The 17,407-nt window shown below is 34.1% G+C and overlaps 1 protein-coding gene across 1 annotated transcript in view; it reads right to left on the reverse strand.

Annotated features, from left to right (window-relative positions):
• PLCB1 (phospholipase C beta 1) overlaps positions 1–17,407 on the reverse strand; it is a 628,464-nt gene that overhangs the window by 156,624 nt on the left and 454,433 nt on the right. Inside the window, exons 17-22 of the mRNA XM_069065428.1 lie at positions 13,787–13,911; positions 11,693–11,847; positions 7,642–7,806; positions 4,294–4,393; positions 3,246–3,350; positions 297–406 (exon numbers count right to left, since the gene is read on the reverse strand). Of these exons, the coding sequence (XP_068921529.1) occupies positions 297–406; positions 3,246–3,350; positions 4,294–4,393; positions 7,642–7,806; positions 11,693–11,847; positions 13,787–13,911 (760 nt within the window). The remainder of the gene's footprint in view (positions 1–296; positions 407–3,245; positions 3,351–4,293; positions 4,394–7,641; positions 7,807–11,692; positions 11,848–13,786; positions 13,912–17,407) is intronic.

Consider the following 17,407-nt stretch of genomic DNA (forward strand, 5'->3'; position numbering starts at 1 on the left):
ACAATGCTTGACACATAGGTGGTACTATTTAAAGGTTACCTATTTGATAATGATGATGAGTTTGATGATAATGATGATGATGACAGTGATGGTGATTTCTACAAAATGCAAAAACTTCAAGATGAGAATGAAAAAGTCAGTTAACTATTGGGATACTGTTTTGTATCTATGATGCCCTAAATTCAGAGGGTTAGGTTTTCTCTCTTCTCACAAATGATCTAATGTCATTTCAATATAACCAGTAACTAGGCATGACAATCAGTTTTATCTAACGTGCATCCAGAACATTTGCTTGCCTCTTTCTTTACTTCTTCTTCATCTTCTAGGGTCAATGCTGCCAGCTGCTTAGCTCTTTGCTCCATCAGGTTCACATATCGAATGGGATTTGACAAAGCTTCAATTACATCTGAAAATCAAGCAAACATTTCTGATCAAATTTCTGCTGATATTAAAATTTACATATAAGTATATAGACATATGTACCTATCTTTAAATATATATGAACAAAGAGAAACATATATATGTAAACATATGTGTGAATAGAAAATACTAAGTGTACCTCAAACATATTGGTCCCACTAAATTACTATTCCTATTGCACTGGTGTAGAGGAAATTGAGTTCTTAAAGACTATGATTATAGGGGGAAAATATCTGAAATTCTTATTCAAATGAAAATTTTTCAAGTCTATCAATAGACTCAAAGGCAATGAACTATTTCCCAATGAACAGCATAAGTTTGAGCAATTTCATCATGAGAAGGATTGCTATCAGATGATATTTTTTTTAACAGAAAATTAATTGAATCTTTCACTAAGAGGTGGAGTACTTGCAATCAGCACTATAGAAGGAGTACCTAAACTTACTAAGTTACACACACACATATTCATACATTTTTGGTCCAGATCTGTGATTTAATCAGGGTTGGGAACTTCCCATAAGGAAACTTCTATAGAGATGCAGATAGACAATTATCTTACAACCTATAGCCTAAGACCATGAAGGACCCTTCCCTGAGTGACTTGACAGAGTCACACCATCAATATGTGCCAGAAGTCGCTCTTGAAACCTGGTAGTCCTGACTTCTGAGGATGGTCCTTTTACTTAGCCTATAAGGATGAGGCAAAATCCATGTCTCTGGATCTCCTTTCTCGTGCAGCACCTGAATCTTCTCTTTCTCTTAATTTTATGCTTTCTCCTCTTTTTACTTTTCCTCTCCAACTCCTCCCACTACTTTTTTCCTTACATAGAACTGATGTGATTTCTAAATTTTATTTAATAAGTTTTTTAAATATTTTAAAATTTTAGGTTCTTATTCTTAATTTAAAAATGAAATATTTTGTACTTTTCACTTAAAATATTAGACAACATTAATATTTATTGACATGCCTTTCAAAAGGAGTAAAAAGGTCCCTTATTTCTAGAATATAATATCTGTAGCAACCTAACTTTTGAGAGTAGAAAATTTGTGTTCATATTTTTACACCAATATAAGGTCATTAAATCTTGGTAATAGATACTAACATATGTGTGTATATCTGTATCTATACACATATTTATAGTAACTGTCTATTGGCATTGATCAAATAAAATGCTTGCTAATAAAATAATTGCTAAGGGTCATTGTTCTGACCTAGGGAAGGGGGCTAAACATTACATTTCCATTTTCTAAATGGATCCTCATATAGAATTTTTGCACTGGATTTGGTCATGATGAATCTTAACTTTTTAGAAGCTCAAACTCACTCAAAGTCATTTAACCTCACTAGACCTCAATTTTCTGCTTTATAAAATAAGATTTTTAGGGTCCCTTATAGTTCTAACATTCCATGACAAATCTGCATTTTTGTGCTGCATTATATAATTTTGTTTAGTTTTGTCTGGATTTGTCTGTGATTTCATCCCTGTAGGGAGTTTTCAATGAGAAGCTTCCTCTGCAGACAGATCAGACACTTCTCTGCAAACTATAGCTTAGAAATGTGCTTAGGGTACTGAGATGTTAAGCAGCTACCAGGACTGAGGAGCCTACATCCTTGAGGCTATATGTGACCTTCTAGGTCCTTGGGTGCTGCATTTTGATTGAGTTCAACTTTTACACAACAAACCCATTTATTAAGGGGATTTGTTTTGTGAAGTTTGGATTCAATCACACTTGAGGACCTAGAAGGCCACATGTGGTTTTAAGGCCACAGGTTCCCCATCCCTGGACTAGTCCAACATCACACAGCCAGTGTGGGTTAGAGGCATCTGAATCCAGGTCTTGGCTTTGACATCAGTTCTTGATGCACTTACCATGCTGTCTCAAATTAGTTTCATGGAAACAAAATGTGATATTGGATCGCCATACAAAAAAAGAAATCTATCCAACAAAAATGTTTTGATAAAAAATACATGCACAGCCATGACATAGTAAAAATCTCAATTTCCTGAAAACTTTTTTTTTTCATTTCAGTTAGAGGATCTTCTGTATTTCAACAGAAAAGGAAAATGTATAAATTAACATATGAGTCAGTGTCAGTCATGAAAGCATCCCTGTTAAATTCACTGACATTAATAGGATGGAAGTACTAGGGGAACCCTAGCACGAGTTCCCAACTTCCTTCTAACTCCCTTATCTAAGCACTATTGCTATATTGTTGTTACTTCATTCAAGGTCTATATTGGCCCCCGGAGTTGTGACTCTGAAAGAACTGAGAGAGGCCCCCCACCACTCTCTCACTGAAGGGACTGCTTCTGATAGGGTGGCAGGGTATAAGGTCGCACTGGCATGGGGACTCCAGGGACTGAATCTACTTAGTATAACATGTTGCAGTGTCTAACTCTTTATGATTCCATCAGGGTTTTCTTGGCATAGACACTCAAGTGATTTCCCATTTCCTTCTCCAGTTCATTTTATAGATGAGGAAACTGAGGCCAACAGGATTAAGTGACTTGCCCAGGGTCACAGAGCTAGTAAGTGTCTGAGGCCAGATATGAACTCAGAAAGATGGATCTTCCTGACTACAGGCCCAGCACTTTATCCACTGTGCTACTTAGCTCCCAGTGTAATATGCAGGTGTCATCAGAAATAATTTACCTTATCTACATTTGGGGTTTATTGTAGTATCTCATATAGAAGTCATCTTAAGGAAATGGCTCCAAATCATGTTAACTAAAAGGCAGCAGATTTTGTTTATTTAGAACTGAGGAATCAACATAAATAAAGTCCTATATTCAGTGACACAGAAAGTAGTTATGTTTGTCTACCTGCATAAGTATCTGGTACATAATCTTTCACCTCGATGTATACAAAGACAGCTGGAAGCATCAGAGGCTGATTCCTTTCATTCCTCAGGCAAATGTAGTGATAGCCTGGAAAGTAAAAATATAGAGAGTATTTCAAATTCACAACCTGGGCAATTATTTGCTCTAATATGTTAACATCATATGATATTTGACATTTTCTGATAAAACATCCTGGTCCCCCAGCTACTGATGACTTCCTCCCCACCCTCGAACCCCCACCCCCAAATTATCCTAATCTATTCTGCATGTATCTTTTATGTGCCTAGTTATTTAAGAATTGTCTCTCTCTCTAGCAGCGGCCAGGTAGCACAGCAAGTAAGAGCACCGGCTCCAGTGTCGGGATGACCTGGGGATCGAATCCCGGGCTCAGACACTTAGCACCCACCCAGAAACACCTGGCCATGTAACCTTGAGCAAGTTACTTAACCCCAATTGCTTAGGGTCAGCCAGGTGGTCAGCGAGTAAGAGCACTGGCTCCCATGTCAGGATGACCTGGGGATCAAATCTGGGCTCAGATACTCAGCACCGCACCCAGAAATAACTGGCCGTGTAACCTTGAGCAAGTTACTTAACCCCAATTGCTTTAAAATAATAATTGTCTCTCTCATTAGAAAGTCCACTCTTGGATTGCAGGTATTAATTTTTGCCTTTCTTTGTATCCTAACACACCATAGTGCCACAAATAGAGGAAGCACGTAATAATTATTTGTAGACTAAAATTGGGTCATTCCTTCTCATTAACATCAATAACTTTGTGTTGAATGGAATCAAGTTGTTTTATTATCAGTCTGCCAAATTCTTCCTACTCACCATTTTGCAAATGGAAATTATTTAACTAATGTCTAATTAAAATGAATTTCTTAATAACTATACTTCTAAGTCATCTAGAAAAATTAGAAAGACACAGGCATTCATTTCATATAGTAAATTATATTTTAAAAATAACAAAATGATATACTGATGAATTTCTCATCTGATTGGAATGCAAAGCTTCTCACAGTAATTTTACCTGGCCGAATTGCTTGTACAGGCAATATCCGGTGACCGATAAATTTACCTCCTTCTTCATATGCGGCTATCCTTAAACATGCCAGAGAAGGTAAGACCACCTAAAGAAACATTTAGGATACAAACAAGTTATAACATTGAGCATTAATTTCCATTTTAAAAGACTGCAACACATTGGAACAATTATCTATTGTTCCACTGAATTCAAATGTTCAACCAATGAAGAGAAAGAAGAAGAAAAATAATAAGAACAAGATATTGGTGTTAAGTAAGGATTTTATAATTTACCTTTATGGCAGGTGGGAAAATAGGGGATTCATGTAAAAAAAAGCATAGGAATGTTTTAATATTAATGATAGACCATAATTTTCTAATCAGTTATTTCATGGTTGGTTGGTAGAGGACTTGGGGTGTTAAGAGTTTAAAGGATTTTATGAGGCTATCTTATGCAACTTCCTGATTTTACAGATGAGTTACTTAGGCCCAGAGACATGGAATGATTTGCCTGAGGTCACATAGGTAGTAAATAGCAAAACTGAGCTTGGAACCCAGATCCTCTGATTCTAATGCAGCACGATTTCTGTTGTACCATGTGCACTGTGATGCTGGAAATCAGCCATAAATCTAATATAAACCAATTTCAGAGGCTATCAGTATAACTAGGACTGCAATAGAGCACTGACTGAGATACTCAATGAATAACATGGGGGCTAAATGAGTATGACTCTAGCCTTAGTCCAATCGCCTTAAGGTTGCAGAGTTTAGGTATAGATAAATGACATTAGATGACATTAGAAACAATGGTAACTGACCATGCCTTAAATATTGTTTCTTTTTCTTGTATGCTCCTTGATGACCAGAAAAGGTACACTGATGCTCAGGAAACCTGTGAAAAATTTCTTGTACTCCAGTCTGTTATTTTATAGTGAGTGACAACTGAAAATATGTTTTCTGGGAAAATATTATGACAAGCTGAAATTTGAATGAATGAGGTGCTTGGGGTATTGGGTTCCTCACTGTGTTGTTTTATTTTTCTCATGGGGATCTTTTTTTTTCTTTTTGCAATAGTTTTTATAATACCCACCCTAGATTCCATTTATTAAAAAAATAGAGCCTATGGCATGGACAAGGCCAAGGGCAGAAATGTGTAAGCCTACAATGTGAATCTTAGGCTCCCTAAAATTAATCAACTAATCAAAAAGTATTTATTAAGGCCTGCTGTGTGTCAACCACTACAGTAGGAGGTAGGGTTATAAAGGCAAAAATGAAACAGTTCCTGGCCTCGAGGCCATTAAATTCTGTAGGGAGAGGCAACATTTACAGCATGAATATATATATATATATATATATATATATATATATATACACAAAAAAAATAAGTATATACCAAATAAACACAAGGAATAGGAATCGCTAACAGCTAGGGAATGAAGCCTCATGGAAAGAGTATAAGAGCTGATAAGAGAAAATAGAAAGTCTAAAAGATGGAAGTGAGGAGAGAAGGCACTGCAGGGATGGGAGTAGGAAAACAGCCTGTACAAAGTGGAGGTGGGAGATGGAATGGTGTAAGTGAGGAATAGCAAGAAGGAAAGTTTGGCTAGACTGAAGAATACAAGAAGGGGATTAACACAATGTATAAAAGTGGAAAAGGTGGGTAGTTAGGAACTATATATATGTGTGTGTGTGTGTATGTATGGGTGTGCATGTGTGTGTATGTGTGTGTACACACACATACATATGATCCTAGATTTACAGGGAGCCAAAGGAGTTTTTTAAACTGAGTAATGACATGGTCAGGCTTGTATTTTAGGAATAGAACTTTGGCAGTTGCAGGTAAGATGGATTGTCAAGGAGAGATACTTAAGGAGGGGTGACTTATTAGGGGGCTATTGCAGTGGTGCAGGTGAAAAGTGATTCAGATTTGAACTAGGGTGATAGATGTGTGAATATAGAGAAGAGAATGGATCGACAAGACTTGGCTGCTTATTAGAAACGATGGAAAAACCTATCAGATGCAATTTCCAGATCTGAATAGATGACTTTGGGGTGATCAGCTTTAGCAGAGTACAAGGGGTTTTCTAACGAATTCATAAGGAACTGCCAGAAGATTTCTTCCCCAAAGTAACAACTTTTATAAATGTTTTGGGCTCATGGGAAAATTGGTCAGATAAGTGAGAAATTAATTTGTTTACCTTTTACAGATTTAACTTCTGATTGTACCATATAAACTTATTAAAATAAAGACTTCACTGGGCTCAGTGGATATGAGCCTTTTTGAGGCTTTAAAAAAGTCTTTTGAAATACCATTTGGCCAATAGCAAATTGGAGAACAGATGCAAATTGAAGAATCTACTGTAGCTGTCAAAGCAGAATCCAATCAAATTAGCTGCTACTAAGCCTTTCAGCTAGATACTACCTCACTTGCTAGCTGTGTGAACTCATGTTTTTGAGTTTCAGTTTCCTCATCTATAAAATGAGGATAACAGTAACATCTACCTCATGGAGTTGATGTGAGAATCAATGAGATAATGTATTCAAATCCTAAAGCATGAGCTATTAATATAATTAATAGGCTCTAAGGTTTTGATTTTAATTAACCTCCTTTTAAAAGGGCCATGTTAACCTCTTCTAGGGACCTTATTTTTATTTTTGTTCAGAAATTGTCATTTTATCAGCACAGGGAAACACCTTTTTTTCATTCAAATCTGCTATTCATCTGTAATTTATAGCCTGATAGAACTGCCTGTGGTCACACATCTAGTCTTTGACAAAAGCAGAAACTGAACTCACATTTTCCCCACTAGCCTAAGTTACTCCCATAGCTCCAACGGTCCTATCTTCCCATAATTTCTACCCCCTTTGTCATAATCAAAACATATAAATTAGTATATTAGGCTAATGGTGGCACAATTCATAGAGTACTGAACCTAGAGTCAGAAAGACCTGAGTTCAAATCAGGCTTCAGACACTGTCTGAAGCTGCGTGTTCAGTTGTTTTCAGTCATGTGTCTGACTCTTCGTGGCCCCATTTGATGATTTCTTGGTAAAGATACTGGGGTGATTTGCTGTTTCCTTCTCCAGCTCATTGTACAGATGAGGAAACTAAGGCAAACAGGATTGAGTGACTTGCACAATCCCACAGTTAGTGTCTGAGGCCAGCTTCAAACTCAGGAAGGTGAGTCTTGCCGACTCCACCACACCTGATACTTTATCCACTCTGCAACCCAGATGCCCTCAACAACAAACAAAAAAGGACTTTTCTTTGTGTTTCATAAATAGGCCAAAGAACTTCCACTAATGTGCTTAGGGAGCTATTTTCATGACAAAATAAAACCAAAAACTAAACTAACCTTCTTGAACACTATGGGTTCTTCTTCCCAGACTGGATTTACAGCATTTCCTTGAGATGTCTTAGTTTTAAAGGCTTTTCTCCTAGTGTCGACAGGTAAGCCAAACATATCTATTTCTACGTAAGTCCCAACTTTTTTGTCAGAAAGAAACTGACCTGAAATGATCTAGAAGAAGAAGAAAAACATTGTTTTACATGTTTAGTGACAAGATATAGATGTCCTCTAAAGCTCTGGATTGTGAAAACTAAGGCCCAGAAGTTGAGAAATTCCATGAAACGATGATTTTCTCTGAAACCAAATCAACACAATGTTTTGGAACAGGTATTAATGTTGAACAAGATGAAGTCTGAACAAGCAATTGTGTAAGAGGAAATTATATAAGAATTGTATGAGTATTTTGACAAGAGAGGAAATGAAATTGATACGTAGTATTGCCGTTGAAGCTTCAATTCTGAATTACCTTGTGCCAGCTCAAACCTATTTGTATCACCAGTCTTACAATTGGGAGGTTTTCTAAAGACTCAAAGTTAGTTCCCCAACAGAGAGAAAAAGGAACTAATAAATTTTGCTGATTTTGCACTTCAATTTCTACGTTCATTATCTCATTTTTTAATGAAAGAAACTGTCTTGTTCATAAGTTTTTAATAAATCATAGAGGTTAGTATTTCATAATCATGTTTGAGTTCTCAAGTCACATATGTAATATCCTGGATTCTCACATCCTTTCTTATGATGTGATAATACTTCTTAGGACAAGGCCTTAATAAATTCACAAAGAGCAAATCTTCAGAATAGAGATATACACAGAAAATATAGTTAGTATTTGTGTGTGAATGTGTGTTTTCTAAGGTTCATTAGTTGTCTTTGAAAAATTATTAATAAATTTTGTTTATACATTACAAACATTTATAGATTTCCTCCACTCCTTGAGAGATATCTTATAGCAAAGTAAAAGTTAAATGAACCTAATAATATAGTGATGTCATCTGAAAGTACATGCTACAGTTCACAGATAGAGTATTGCCCTCTGAACCTCTCTACTAAAAAAAATGGACAGAAATCTATTTTTTTCTCACTTATGATTCATTAAAAAAATAAAACAAAAAGAAATTCCTTGAAACAACTATACATATTTGATCTAAACAAATTCCCTCAATTATTGTATATACAGGATATATCTCATTTTGTACCCTAAATCCATCTATCCTGTCATGGATAGCATGTTTCATTACTGGTTCTCTGAAATTTGTGCATATTTGTGAGTGGTCATTTGCTATGTTGAATATTTGCTAGCATTGAGTTTTTGGATATAATCTGTTATACTTAGAAATGTTGAGTCATTGGAAGAAGGGAATATTCCTTGGGACAAAAGTTACCAACTACAATTGACTAAGGCCTCAATGGTCATGGTTTGAAAACAATGTCAATACCCTGGTGATGTCTCCAATCTCATTTTTGTTTGCAGCCTTTAGTAGCATGTTTAAAAATATTTTAATATTACAATAAAACTATTCAGAAAAAGCAAGTATAAAACAGTAAAATTGCAACAGTATAAAGTTTTGACCAGCTCCCACGTGATCCCCTTAAGCCCAGACTTTGTTGTTTTGTTTGTTTTCTCTGTACCTGCCAGTCCTTTGAGTTGGTCTGAAGCAAGCTAATATTTAGGCTAAGAATGGAATCCTAGCTATAACTTATACCATAACAATACAGCCTTAATTTACTTGAGTTATTGTAAGCTATCTCAAATACAAGTACAAGCCACTTAAGTCTGGCCGTGACTTAGCTGTCTGGCCAATTATGAGAGAGTAGTTGATATGTAATCTTGATAATGACCTCTACTTCATTATGGGTTGGGCAGTTCTTCTGATTTTCTTTTAATCAAAGCAACCAGGAATGTAATGTACTTAGATTTAAAATATATATATATATATATATATATATATATATATACTAAGGGATGAGGGGAAATAGGTACCTTAATGAACTCTTGGTGGAGTTGTGAACTGGTCTAATCACTCTGGAGAACAATTTGGAAATAACCCCAAAGATCGATAAAACCATGCATATCCTTTGACCCAGTACTAGGTCTGTATCCCAAAGAGATAGAAGAAAAACGAAATGGATTTATATGTACAAAAATATTTATGGTAATTATTTTTGTGGTGGTAAAAAATTGAAAGTTGAGAGGATAACTTTCAATTGGGAAATAGCTGAACAAGTTGTGGCACATAATTATGATGGAATACTAGTATCCTGAGTACAGAATACTAGTGTGCTAGTAAACAATGAGGGGATGATTTCAGAAAAAATATGGGAACATCCATATGAATTGATGCAAAGTAAAATGAGCAGAACTAGGAAGTCAAACTAGTGACACCAACATTGTAATGATGATCAACTGTGAAAGACTTAGCTACTCTGATCAATACCATGATGACACAAGATAATTCCAAAGGACTCATAACAAAAAATGCTATCTACCTCTAGAGAGAGATCTCATGGACACTGAATGCAAACTGAAGTATAGTTTTCTCATTTTAAAATTTTTTTCTTGGTTTTATTTTATACCAATATGGCTAATATGGAAATATGCTTTGCATTATTTCACATGCATAATGGATATCATATTGCTTTCCATCTTACTGGGTGTGAATGGGTCTGGAGGGAGGGAGAGAATTTGGGACTCAAATTTTTAAAAATGCTAAAAATAAATAATAAATATTTTAGATTCCCTAAAACAAACAAATTAAAACACCCAGCATCCTAGAATGAGTATAACTTGGGATCTCTTATCATGTGTATAGTCTCTCTTTTAACCCTTAGGCTTAATGAAATAGAAATCTGTAAATTCACTTTCCATAACCAATCTCTTTAGTGATGATGTTTTTAACCCCTATCTAGACATTTTATACCTATACAGGGAATAGAAGACGTATAAACCCTTCAAAAAGAGTGAACTAAATGAAGATTATTCTAAATTCCTCAGACAATTTTTCACTATCCTGTCATTGTATATTCAGTGAATAAATATTAACAGTGACACTAGTATAAATATTGGAAGAATATGGGTGAGTCAAGAACCAAAGTGAATATAAGAATAAATTCAAATTGCTTTAATTCATGAACATGAAAATTGGAAATTATTATTACATAAAATGAGTATACATATTTCAGCATAGGAATGAGAGTTTGGAATGTTGCTTATAATAGGAATAAAGAATTCCAAGCTCTACTGTGGATTTTCTTCTTCAGAGACAATGCACAGCAATTTTAAATCCCAAACTAGCTTTTTCCCTTTGACTCTAGTACAATTCTTCAAAATACTTTAGGCCCTTTGGAAGACTCTGAGGTTTGCATTCATCACAAATAAACTATATTTATATGTCTGTTTTAAATAGAAATGTGGGATTGCAAATAATTTAAACTTTTAAAATGCAAATGGAATTACCAATTATATCATCCAGGAATCTGCAAAAATCATGTGAAATGGTCTGTATTAAAAAATGTATTCCTAATTTAGATATTAAAATTTTTCCTACAATTTTATTACCTCATCTATTTTGCATCATAATGGCAAAAGACAGAATGGTAAAATGGCACGGGAATTAATTTTTCAGTGTTAGTTATATAGTGCTAGTTTTGTTTGAAATTATTAACAATTCTCTTTAAAATCCCGTGATACTCTAGTAAATCCCCAAATATATATTGGGATATATTACTTTTTATTCAATGTTTTAAATAAAGATTACAAAGGGAATATTTTCTTTATTTATATCCCAAGCCTGAATATATTAATAATTTAAAAAACGAATGCCAATAATATTATCATGTTCTACCCAGATATCTAAATAAGTCTTTTTACAATTCATTTATTTGTACTATGCTCAAATAAATGAGAAAGACTGGCACCTATGTTGGTCACGTATCTTTTTTAACTCTGTTTTGGTGGGTTGAGAGTAGGATAGAAAGCAATTTATCATTGCATAAGTGTTTTGTTCATGCCAAAATGCATTGTTTTTGTAAAGTGATTTTATAATCCATACTTACATACCTTAACAGATAAAGTATTGGCTACTATACCATCCACGATACCTTCAGTAAATGGATCAAAATGCTTGTCTGGTCGTCTCATAAATTCTGGCTTTAGTCTGTAACCACTTTTCCCATTGTATTCATACATTCCCAAGTTCAATTGCATAGCCAAGTCTGAACATTAAAAAAACAGATTTAACATAAAACCATTTCAAGTGGTAGAGAAGAGAAAGGAAATGTGATTTCATATTCATTAACATAAACATTAGTTATCATATTTTATAATACTTATATATAATTTATAGTAATTTAGAACAATCTTTATTACTTATTTTATTTCAAATATTTTTGTCATATTATTATATTATCATTATTTCATTTAAATTGTTTTATTATTATCCAAGTGTTTTGATTATCTTTTATTCATCATCACATCATATATTACTAATATAATCAAACATGTATCCCTGAAAGTTATTCTCTTCATACATAATCCACAAGCAACTTTTAATCCCAAACTATGTCTTTCCAATGGTCAACCTGCTTGTGGGCAGTTTTCTATGGATTATGTATTCCAATATATATTCTGGGAATTCAAAATAATTGTGATATTAGCATGAACATAATAATAGTTGAAAGAATCTACAAAGAAAGAATTACACAAAGTTTGCACACCACCTGACATCATTACCTACTTTAAATGTCCTAAAAGACCTGCTGGAGGTACAATACATGATGTTTTTCAGAGGGAATGGTAGGCATAGATCTAAAATTTCATCGGTATATTTTACAGCTGGTATTAAAGCTCCATCTACCAAAGAAGATTTGCAACTTCTGAGATTTATAGTCTTAAAATTGGTTAGGGATAATGAGGGATTGTTACTTGCACAGAGTTACATAGCCAGTTTGAACTAGAAGAAGATTTGAATCCAGATCTTCTAGGTTCCCAAGGCTGAGATCCAAATACTATCCATTACTTCAGATGAGGAAACTAAGTTTCTTAGAAATGAAATTATTTTGTATAGGTTCACACAGCTAGTAAATGTTAGAAGCAAGTTGTAAACCCAGATTTTCCAGACTCTCAGTCTCCAAAATGCCACAGAGACTCTCAAATAACAAATATATAACTAACTAATATTAATTGAAGTGTATTTTAGGATACTTTATTTCAGAAACCTATAAAAATGTTGACAAATTTATATTTAGGTAATTAAGTGACACAGAATGGACAGAGCTTTGAAACTGAATTCAGCAATATCTGAGTTTAAATCCTAAAACCTCAGAAACTTACTAGCTGTGTGACCCTTTTTGCTTAAAAAAGATTTTGTCTGCCTCACTTTATTTAACTATAAAATGGGAATAATAATAATAATACTTACCTCTTAAGATTGTTGTGAGGATAAAATGAAATATTTGTAAAGTATTTTTCATACCTTGAAGTTCTATATAAATGCTAGCTATTGTTTTAATGATTATTAATATTAAAAAAAACTATGCCACATATTCATACTAATGATACATAAACATTTCAGGTTGCTTTAAAAAAAATCAGAGGAGGTACTTGTTCTACCAGTAAAAATTGTAACTTCTCAGAATCATTATAAATGTTCTTCATGTGTTGCTATGACCCAGAATTCATCACTCATGATGCCAACTTGGTGATTAACCTTTCTGAATTTAGCAAGGCTGTTCAACAGACATTCCCTAGTATGTCTCCTAGTATGCATCCATTATAGATAAATAGTGCCTATAAAAATGAAAATTCACCTTAGTTACTGACTCTCCCTCATAAAAATAGATATATTTGTATGGAAAACTGAGTTCATTTGAAAAGTATGATTGAATTGACAAATTTTCACCAATTTTGAATTAGCTGCACTACAGCTACTTTCCATTAACATGAGGATTGCAGGGAGCTATCAATTTATAGATCCATGCATTTCAAACATTTGTTTGCAAATTGGTTAATGATTTATATTCCTACAGCAATGAATTTATCCATGTTGATCGGGTTCCCAGGCCAGTCCACAAAAGATTATTTAACTTATAAAGTAGTTTATTTTAAAAATGACCTCTTTTCTGACTTAAGAGTAAAAGATCTTAAGAGTCTTACCTACTGTTTGGAAGTTAAGAGCTACCATCTGACAACCAGCATTCCAGAAGACTTGGGGCATGTAATTTGAAGAATCCACACGTGTTCCCTTTGGATAAATCCTGCTAAGTTGCATTTTATTATATCTAGGTAAAGATAGTTAAGTAGGATCATAGTTTCAAGAGTAAAAATATTGTTTAGTCTAATTCTACCATTTTACAAATGGAGAAATCAAGGCTAAGAAAGTTAAATGACTTGCTCAAAGATAACACAAATAGAAAACAGTAGGGCCCTCATTTGAAACCATTTCCCTTGTCTACAAATCCAGTGGTCTTTTTACTACATTTGTTACAACATTAATTAATGATATTGACCGTGCATTCTGTAATTCTGTGAAAAGACCTAAATGAAAACGGAATTTAAGCTACAGCTAGGGAAATGGATCACATACATAAAAAAAACACATAAGAACACAGAAAACATATATTTTGAGCATCAAACTACTTGGAGTAGCCAAACAAAGCTGGAGTAGCCAGAAACATGCAGGACTCACAGAAGAAGGTTTCTGGGAAGAAATGGATTTAGGACACAATTTTGAAAGAAGAAACAAACAAACAAACCACAATTTCATGGATTATACAATCAATGGTTTTCCTATGGGACGATGACAAATGGAAAGAACTGTAGTCTTTGAAAAAAGACAAATCATATGCAGGGATTCATAGAATCAGTTGGAGAATCTTAGCTGGATAGGACATCAGAGGCCACTTTGTTCAAAACACTGCTTATCTTATGATATAACTAATAATTGGGTCACTTAATTTTGCTTAAAGATCTTAAGTCAGAGGCAACCTCCAAAGGCAACCAATTTCACTTCAGGGAAGTTAAATTGTTAGGAAGTTTTTCCTTATGTAAAACCTAAATGGTCCTTAACAATTACTACAAAAATTACAACTCTACTTACTTCATCATTATATCTGTTTGGAAAAGCTTCTCATACACTGCCATATGGTGACTCTCTGCTTTCTATTTTTCCTTATGTTTTTCTATCAGTGCTATTTCTACTTGTGAACACAATGGCACATTTGAGAATGCCTAACATAAGAAAGCTAACAAAGAGAAGTTCCCCTTGTTTCATATTTTGATTTTTATTCTAATTAGTTATGGATCTAGAACTCTATATTTTTTTACCTTTCTAGAAAATAAGTTAATCAGGATCATGATATCATTCTCCAAAAGGCATTTTTTAAAGCATTTCAAAATAAGGGACATTATATTGCAAGAGAGTGAAGCAGTGAACCAACCGACTTCTTGAATTTGTTAGGAGTTCACATATTTGATTTGTGTAGTGAATATCTGTTGAAATGTTAAACTAGAAGGTGAGTCTTGAAAACTCATTTTGCTTAAAGTATACTATTATAATAGTTAGTATAATAAAGTATAACAAAGCCACCCACTTATTGACAAATAAATTGACATTAGAATTACAAATTTGGAAAGGAGCTCAGGGCCATCTTGTCCAAGCCATACCTGAAAAAGAATCTCATCTACAAAATACTTGGCTAGTGGTAATCCAACTTTTTCTGAAAGCCTTGCAGTAATTGGGATCTCCTTATATTCTGATGTTCCCCATTCTAGTTTTCAATATTACTAATTATTAGGAATTTCTTATTATTCTACTTCTATCACCATTGATAAATAGAATGGTATGGGCAGGATCATTTTTCTAATTTGGGCTCCTTGGGATAGTTTCCTTGAATTATACAAGCACTTTTGGTTACCTAAATTCCTTTTTCAATTTTCTTTATTGCAAGTAATAATTATGGCCTCAGATATCTGTACATTAATGCCTCTGGCATATAAATTATAAACCAAGTGAAATGTCTACAGTTATCTATGATCTTACAGGTATCATAGACATTTGATAAGTTACGATTTATTAGAATGTGATAATGGTTTCCAAGAAACGGTTTTGATAGAAGTAGCAATGGGATAGCATTATCTATGAGTAAGATATACATGTGGGGGAACTACAAATCTGAACAAAGAAGAGCAATGTAGAAAGTACTTGGGTAACAAAGGAGAGATAAAGAGAAGTATTTATTAATTTTTAGGGGGCAACCTTTTGATGAATCTAATTCACTTTTGGGATAGATGGACATACTTCAATACTTTAAATTTCAGGTCTCTCATCGATGGGAGTACCTTCATACTACCAGATTTATAGTCCATCTCTAATTTAGTAGGCAGTCATTAAGGATTAACAGATTAACACGTACTCTCTTTGCCAAAGTCTTTCAGAACTCAGTGTCATATACACTCTCATAAGAAGGTATGAGAGGAAGAATTTTGTGGAAATTGATGACCTCAGATATTGTTTAAGGAGATAGCTCTCCCAGCTTTATTAACATTTTTCTGGATAATTAATAATCAACTTATTAATTAGGCTAGCCAATAATCAATAAATTTATGGTAAGAGATTTCTCTCAGTAACCAAAGACACCGAATGGAGACACTAACTGCCTTAATTTTTTTCCCCAAAGGAAATTCACAATATGAGGGGTTTTCTTCTGTATATATGGCCTTATGCTACCTTTCCCTGCATGCTTCGATTGCAGCTCCTCTTCATCCTTATTTAACAGAATTCCTTCTTTTCTTCCTTCAAGATTCAGCTCCAGCATCACCTTCTCTGAGAAGTCTTTCTTTATCTCTTCCTCCCCCCCCCACAAACTGTTAGTGTTCTCATTCTTAAACTACTTTGTATTTAACTACTTGATTCATGATATAATATGTGTAAGGCATTTTGGAAGCCTTAAAGCTCTATATCATGCTAGCGATTCAGAGAAGTTATTTTGCTATTATATTATCAACCAAATTTTATATTAGGATTAAGCTTTTATTTCCTCTCTTTCCTTATTAAGGGACCAGCCCTTGTGGGTTATTAATATTAAAAAAATTACTTTTTAGAACAAGAGTCAGTAATCACCGAATTATAAAATCTCAGAATTAGATGGGTCTTCACAGGCTATCTATTGCAACATATACCTGTACAGAAATCCCCTCTACAATGCAAGAGGTAGGGGCATTCACTTGTCTCTTCAGGGAGAACATTTTGAACAGTTCTAGTCATTAGGATTTTTTCTTCATATTGACTCTAAATCTTCATCTCAGCTCCCACCCATTGTTTCTAGCTCTACCTTTAAGGGTAAAGTATAGCAAGTCGAAGCCTTCTTCTATATTGAAATTCTTCAGATATTTGAAGAAAGGTATTATATGTCTGTTCTTCTACAGTGAAACATCTTCAGTTCCTTTATCTGAGCTGTCTAATTTATTAAAATGTGAAACAAAACAAAGTCAAGGAGAGACACCTGAAGAACTCCATTAGTGATGTGCGTAGAAAAAGTTAGTGAGCTACTAACAAGTATTGTCTGGTTTTGTTCACTCAACCAATTAGGAATCCATATGATTGGATTTAGAAGACATTAACTCAAATCCTGAAATGACTATTTTACTATCTGTATGACCTTAGGTGAATTATTTAACCCATCAGCCTCAGTTTCCTCATCTATAAAATGACCTGCGGTTGCTTCTAGCTCTAAATCTATGAATATAAGATACTATGAAATAGAGGTGATTTCCTGG

The sequence above is a fragment of the Petaurus breviceps genome, unplaced genomic scaffold, assembly GCF_028583685.1.
Source record: "Petaurus breviceps papuanus isolate PSGF00001 unplaced genomic scaffold, PetGlider_PUasm1.0 90686, whole genome shotgun sequence".
NCBI classification, from domain to species: domain Eukaryota; kingdom Metazoa; phylum Chordata; class Mammalia; order Diprotodontia; family Petauridae; genus Petaurus; species Petaurus breviceps.